The sequence below is a fragment of the Furipterus horrens genome, unplaced genomic scaffold (assembly GCF_987537825.1).
Source record: "Furipterus horrens unplaced genomic scaffold, mFurHor1.1.pri manual_scaffold_6, whole genome shotgun sequence".
Classification (NCBI taxonomy): Eukaryota; Metazoa; Chordata; class Mammalia; order Chiroptera; family Furipteridae; genus Furipterus; species Furipterus horrens.
Genome location: NW_028327176.1, coordinates 1187074 through 1194204, shown reverse-complemented (window position 1 = coordinate 1194204; position 7131 = coordinate 1187074). Strand labels below are relative to the sequence as shown.

The 7131-nt window shown below is 65.2% G+C and overlaps 1 protein-coding gene across 1 annotated transcript; it reads left to right on the top strand.

Annotated features, from left to right (window-relative positions):
* Nucleotides 1–7131, top strand: RNASEH1 (ribonuclease H1). Its single transcript, XM_090280875.1, has 8 exons — nucleotides 1–190; nucleotides 473–582; nucleotides 3145–3306; nucleotides 4589–4688; nucleotides 5055–5109; nucleotides 5340–5424; nucleotides 5986–6110; nucleotides 6787–7131. The coding sequence occupies exons 1-8, from the start codon at nucleotides 69–71 to the stop codon at nucleotides 7006–7008; spliced, it is 981 nt and encodes a 326-aa protein (XP_090137001.1). The 5' UTR covers nucleotides 1–68; the 3' UTR covers nucleotides 7009–7131.

The window sequence follows — 7131 nt, the reverse complement described above, 5'->3', positions numbered from 1 at the left end:
AGTTCGGTCCACGTGATGGCGACGCGAGGCCGGGAGGCAGGCTGTTGCCCGGCCCCTGGGTGCGCCCGATGACCCGGCTTCTGCGCGCGGGGCACGGCGTCGCTTTGGCGGCCGTGCGCTGCAGCAGCGGCGGGCCGGGCATGTACTACGCCGTGAGCAGGGGCCGCAGGGCCGGCGTCTTCCGGACCTGGTGAGCGGGCCGCGGAAGCCTCGCCGGCGCCGCCTCTCCGGGGACCCCGGGGCTGTGGGTGCTCTGAGCCCGACAAACGCCCGGCGGTGCTGGGGGCCGTCTGGGCTGTGCGCGGGCTCCACCGCGGCGAGGCGGGACTCTGCGCCCGGGGGCGGCGGCCCCAGCCTTCCGCACGGGCCGCCCAAGGGGGAGCCGCCCAGAAAGGGGACGCGGGGGCGGGGGTGACGCTGCGCAGCGGGGACGGGGAAGGCCGGGCGGGGGTGACGCTGCGCCGTGTTCCAGGGACGAGTGCCGGGCGCAGGTGGACCGCTTCCCGGCCGCCAGGTTCAAGAAGTTCGCCACGGAAGAGGAAGCCTTGGCCTTCGTCTCCCGGAGCCCGCCGGACTCGGCAGGTAGTCCCGACCCTCGGCCCTGGGCCCCGGGACCCCTCCGGGCCTTCCCCGCGCCCTGATGAGCGAGGATGTGGCGCCGGGGAGACCCGCGGTCGGGCCCCGCCCCGCCGGCGAGGGACGAGCTCAGGCGAGGACGACACCGCGGAAGGGAGATAGGGGCCTGCTCACGACACTCCCGGGCGCTGGGAGTCCGGTGTCGCCAGGAGAACCGGGGGTTTCAGAGCAGAGCGGTTGGCTTATCCCCGCTGGTCCGAGTGCCCCGACTGGGGGTTTTGGGGGTTTCATGCTGCGGCCACTTCTGGGTCCCCCCTCCCCGCTGCAGACCGTGGGGTGGATGCAGAGCCTGAAAGGCTTCCTTTCCCGGGCGGTGGGAACGGTCCCCACGGAACCCCAAGGACGGCCCTCCCCCGGGCCGGCCTGGTGTTGCTTGTGAGCAGCTGGCGGTCTCACCGGGCCGCGCCCCGGACTGCCGAGTGCGTGACACGTGTGTGCCCGGCCCCTCCGTCCTGCCCGTCGGCCTGTCGGTGACCGCGTCGGGGGCCAGCACTCGGCTCTCGCTCGTTCCCGCCGCTGTCCTCACGTTTGCTCTTGTGCTGGGCCGGGTGGGCTGCGATTTCACGTGGGGAACGGAGTCCTGTCCCAGCAGGCGCCTGGGTGGGGTCCTCACGGCATTTACGACGGGGACACAGTTGGAATTGGCTCCCGTCTCCCGCGTTGCAGGAAGGATGGCGAGTTGCAGCTGAGGGATGGCAGGTTTGCAGGGTCAGCTGTGGCTCTGCTCAGACCACAGCATTTTAAAAAATCGACCTTCCCCTACCTTGAAGAGGTGATTTATCATTAACTTGATTCATTTTTTTTTTAAATAATTTATTTTTTTAGAAAGGGGAAGGGAAGGAAAAAGAGAGAAAGAGAAGCATCCATGTGTGGTTGCCTCTCACGTGCCCCCAACTGGGGACCCGGCCTGCAACCCACGCATGTGCCCTGACTGGGCATCAAACTGGCAGCCCTTTGGTTCGAAGGCCGGCGCTCAGTCCCCCAAGCTGCACCGGCCGGGGCTCATGTTTCTTTGCTGCCGTAGACTAAGCCGGCACAGGGTAGTTTGAATCGGCTTGTTTTGACCAGTCTCCAGAGCCCGCTAGATACCTGCTCAAGCCCCAGACGGCTGTCCGTTTCAGATGCCATAGCAGTCGTGGACAAAGCAGAATTCAGGGAATGGCAGATGCGGCCGGGAATGCCCCCCCGCCGGGCTTGTGTCCCACGCGGGCAGACCGTCACCCCATGTGCGTCTGCCTCACCCTCGGCCTCCCGCTGCTTTCGAAGGAGGTTCTGCGTGAGCGTTTCCCACTCAGACGGAGGGGAGATCAGTTTGGGACACAGAGCGGGTGGGGGCCACGGTTCTTTTCTTGGCTGGGTTCTTAATATCTCCTGTTCTCGGATTCTCGTTCTAATCAGTCAGTAACGCACAGCTCACGGCTCCCAGTAAAAGCACATGTGTGTTTACGAAGGGCTCTCAGCACTCAGGAAGGCTCGTTCCTTGTCTCTGTGAGTCCGCCCCTCCAGGAGTTTCCGCAGACTTCCCCGTCGGTGACACACACGCACGCACACACACACACACACACACGGGCACCCCGAGAGCGCAGGCCCCGCCCCAGCCACCTCCCAGGGCGAGCCTGGGCCTCTGGGTCCCCAGCGCACAGGGAGCTCACGCCCGCGCTGTGCTGCCGGCAGCGCCTGCCCAGAAAGCAGCGGGCAGCCCGTGATGCCAACCCTGTGCTGCCCAGCGGCAGCGAGCTGTCACGTTCCTGCGGGTAAAGGGTCCCCGCCCGGACGGCGGAGGCCCTGGCTCACCGGGCTGGTTACTGCGGGCCCGGCGGTAGTGGCTCTCCAAGTCGGCGGCGAAGTGGGCTGCGTGGGTGGCCTCATGCTCTCACGAGCGGGCTCTGCAGCGCGCATTTCCCCCACGGGACCTCCTGCAGGCAGCCCGTCCTCAAACCCCCGCTGCCCCATTGACTGCCCGTCGACGAGGCCCGTGGCACGATCAGAGCGCTTGGCTGTCATCTGAGACGTCCCCGCACCTTCCCCGGGCGGTGCCTGGTCAGGAACCCGTCCCCGCTCCCCTCCGAAGCTGCTCCTCGTCCGTCAAACATGCTGTCGCGGGACGGCAGCCGTGCCGTCCCCTTCGGGCTCCGCTTCTAACTCCAGTTCTGCGGTTTCTGTACGAAATCTTGGTCTTCGTGTTTTCTGGAAGGAGCCCCTACAGTTTCCAAGCTCTGACCCTGAGGGGTCACAGCCCTCGGTATCTGCTGCTCCATCAGAACCACACCTGTTTCTTAACGGGAGCCTTGCCCTTGGCTTCCCTTTGCCCTGACCCGGCTTATCCTGGAGACCAGAGGGCTCTTACAGGACGTCAGAGGCTGGGAAGGCGGGGGCCGCCTCTGGGCGCCCTCTTCACGGGTGTTTAAGGCGGCGTTCGTAAAGTGATGGACTCGCTGAGTTCCTGGGGTCTCAGCCCTTCCACATTGGGTTCCTTGTCCAGCCTCTGAGCAGACCCCTGTGTTTCAGGGCAGGCGCACGAGCGGGCACCGGAGCCGCCAGCGACAGCCAGCAAGCGGCCCCGCGAGCCCGCGACTGCTGGCGGAGGGGACGTGGAGCCGCGCGCGAAGCACGGGAGGCCAGCCGCGGGGGCCCCAGCGCCAGCCGGCGGAGACTCGTTCTCCTACGTGGGTATGGCTGTCTTGGGCTTTTTCGTCTTTAACATCGAATGAAACTAGACGTGTAAAAACCTCTTTCAGTCTTTAAATGGGGACATTAGAGCTGGAGTTGTAACACCCTCGTTCTCATCTGAAAAGGCATTTCCTTACGAACCTCCAAGGTTACTACTTGGTCAACGGCACAGAATTGTTCCAGCTTTGGGCAGTTGTAGGAAAGCCGCTCTGTGGGCTCCGCGTGGAAGACGCTCAGCGGCCCAGCCCCCTCCAGACCGGGCAGCCCTGGGTAGGGGGTGTGGGCTCCTGCGAGCAGCACCCTCACCCTCCAAGGTCAGGAGCCGGCCTCAGCCCCGGGTGCGCGTGGGATCTCCACCAGCTGCAGCGTCGCCTGCGCCCGTTTGTGACCCACCGAGTGGGCTCCTTTCTGTCTCACGTGTGTGAGCACGGACTGGGAGTGAGGAGTGTTTCTGAAAAATACAAGTCGGTATCTGCGGGGTCCGTGTTTTCCCCCAAGAAGCAGCCCTTTTACAGTGAAGGCAGGCCGGTAGTGTTTTGTCGAGCATGTAAGTCGCTTTGCAGTTAGTTTTTTACCCCACAGGGGGTCCTGACCGCCTGTCACCAGGAGGCGCTGAAGCAGCCACCGGCAGGGTCCTGGCTGGAGGGCAGCTGCCAGGGGCGCAGGCGCGGCGCAGGTGCTGGCAGTGGACGCGGGCGGGGTTGGCCGCTGCGCAGATAGCGCCGAGGCCAGGTGACCTGAGCAGGTGCCACACGGTGCCCTCGCGCTCCCCGCCTGCACCTCCGGCCCTCGGCGGCCTGTGCTGCGCGCAGGTGCCTCTGTTTGCCGCGCGCTCCTGCTCCCTCGCCGGCCGCCCTGCCGCGTGTCCAGCTGGCCGTCGGTGGCCTGAGGGTGACCTGCTGTCAGTCCTTCCGCCTCGTTCTGTACAGCGTGGTGTGTTGATCAGATCCGCTGTCCCGACAGAGGAAAGCAGGACGGGCGCACAGCTGACCCGTGGCAGGCGGGTCCCCATCAGGCCAGGGCCCTGCCCCTGGGCGAGAACGAGACCCGCCCCCCGCGCCCAGGAGAGGGCGGTGGCCTTGGTCTCGGACCCCTGCCGTTTACTGAGTGGGGTCCTCGGTGCCCAGCGATGGGCTGCACCTGAGCGGGGCCCCGGCACGAGGTGCCAGGCGCCCGTCAGGGGCGTGATGACGTGTTTTAGCCGGAACCACCTAGAGACCTGTCGGCCCCCTCCAAGTCTGCGGGGCTGAGCTCCCGCGCTCACGACCCCGTCCGCCCGCAGGAGAACGTGTCGTCGTCTACACCGACGGCTGCTGCTCCCGGAACGGCCACGGGAGGGCACGCGCGGGCCTCGGCGTCTACTGGGGCCCTGGCCACCCGCTGTGAGTACGCACGCGCCCCCTCCCGGGCCCTGGGCTGAGTCTCCGCAGCGCAGCGCTCTGCCTGTCGCTGGGCTGTGACAGTGACACACAGCCTGCACGGGGGGTGGCAGAGTCACCTCTCTTCCCAGTGGCCGCTTCCCACCGGCCAGGAAGCCTTAAGCTCGGGGCCGGAGGGATCGGCGCCGGAGGCAGCCCCGCCCCCGTCCACAGGTGCACCCCCCCCACCCCCACCCCCCCACCTCCGTGGCTCTGAGCTGTGTGGTCTGCGAAGCCGAGGGCCGTTTTTATGTGGTGCTTTCGTATTTCAGATGAAAATATTTACCAGTCTGTTAAATTTTATTCTCTCCTGTACTGTTTTGAAACCAGAAATGTAGGTGACAGACTTCCTGGGCGACAAACCAACCAAAGAGCAGAAATTCAGGTAAGTTATCAGATGTGTTTGTTGTTTCCAGCATTGACTAGGACAGGAGTCTTCTAGAAAAACTATGAAACGTTTCAGAGGTGTGTGAACAGAACTGTGTGTAGCTTGTCTCACACGGGGCGTGGGTGCGTCACGGCCGGCGCCGAGGAAGGGAAGGCGCCCTGCGCCGGGACCGGGCGTCCCAGCGTTGGGGGCCGAGCCCCTCTGCAGCCGGCCGGTCTCCCCCGCAGGCGGCCTGCAAGGCCATCGAGCAGGCGAAAGCCCGGAGCATCCAGAAGCTGGCCCTGCACACGGACAGCATGTTCACCATCAACGGTGAGCTGCGGTTTTGCTTCTGCTAGTGCTTTGCGAGTGAGTTTGCTGGGAAGTAGGTGTGTCCCTCCCCTGCGGGAGGGACTGGATCAGGGCGGGACCCGCACGTCCACGGGGCTGTGTTGGGTTGGTTGGGTATCAGGGAGAAAGTGCAGACCTCGGAGTCCCAGGTCTGCTGCTCTGGTATTTGCCACATAGGGATTTCTGTGCCAGGCACCTAAGACACAGTGGGAAGGGAGATAAGGCCCTGCTCTGGTGGCCTTTCGAGTCTCAGCGTGTGAGTACCTGAGGATGGCGTGCTGATGGCTTCTGTGGGAAATACCATGTACAGGAGCATAGGGAGCGATGCTGAGGGCTTCCTGGTGGAGGTGATGTCTTGGGCCGAGAGATGTAGGTCAAGGACACTTAGGGTAAAGGGAAGAGAAGGAGGTGTTTCAGGTCTGCCAGAGGCCCAAGCATGGCCCAGGGGAGGAATGAAAGTCCAGGTGGGGGTGAGGCGGCGGGGGGTCCAGGGGAGAACAGCAGCGCGACCTAGACTCAGCGCCCCGGGGGCGTGGCTTCTAGGTATCACCAGCTGGCTGCCAGGCTGGAAAGAAAACGGGTGGAGGACAAGCGCCGGGAAGGAGGTGATCAACAAGGAGGACTTCATGAAGCTGGACCGGCTTGCCCAGGGCATGGACATTGAGTGGGTGAGTGTCTTCCCAGGGGCTGGTCGTGTGGCCGTAGGGCCCCGCAGCGTCCACTGCCAGAGGCGACGCTTCCGCGAGGGGCTCAGACGCGAGGCGGAGCAGCTTCCCCGACACTCGCGTCCTGCTGTGCGCTAGGACGCGGTCCTGCTGGGCCTGGAGGGTCCCCCTCGCGTCCCCGTGGGGCGAGCAGCCGGCCTGCTGCTGTCTTTGGAAGCAGCCGTCACGTTAGGCGAAGCTAATGTGATGTCGTTTCTTAAAGGTGAAGTGTGATGGGACCTTAGGAACATGAGTATTTTCCTTGTAACACACAATCTTCCTTAAAATTATTTTTTGGAACAATCTAGAGCGAGCTAGAGGGCCCCCGTTTTCCTCCCCACCCTGCGGTGCCGGCCGGGCCCGCTGCCCGAGCCTGCCCCCCAGCCCGTGGGCCGCGCTCAGTGCCCTCACGGAGCGTCCACGCGTGTCGTGTGCACACGCTCTGCCTGGGTCGCGCGCCAGCTCATCCTGCGTGGGGGAAGCAGTGAGAGCAGTCAGAGCCGAGCTGGGGGGACCGGAACGGGGCTGGGTCTGCCTGACACAGTGCGGCGGGGCCCGGCCCTGTGCCCTCCGTGTCGCGGTGTGGGGGCATGGCGCTCTTTCCCGAGAGGGCGCAGGTTAAAGGACACGCCTCTCACAGGTGCACGTTCCTGGCCACGCGGGGCTCGTGGGCAACGAGGAAGCCGACAGGTTGGCGAGGGCAGGGGCCAGGCAGCCCGAAGCCCGCACAGAGCCTGCTGGGGCGTGGGAGGCCTCGGGCCCTGGCCGCCCGGTCGCCAGTGCGCGCACGGAGGCCGCGGGCCACGGGGGACCCCTCTGCGCCGACGCGGGGTGTGGCGCCGGCCCCCGTGATCCCCTGTGACGCAGCGGCCTCTGCGTGATGAGCGCCGTGTCCTCGGCAGTGACGTCCTCTGAGTTCGGGGCGTTAGGCTTTTGGGGCTCAGTGCTGTTTTCATTTGTCCCATGTCACCTGAGCAGAAGTGTT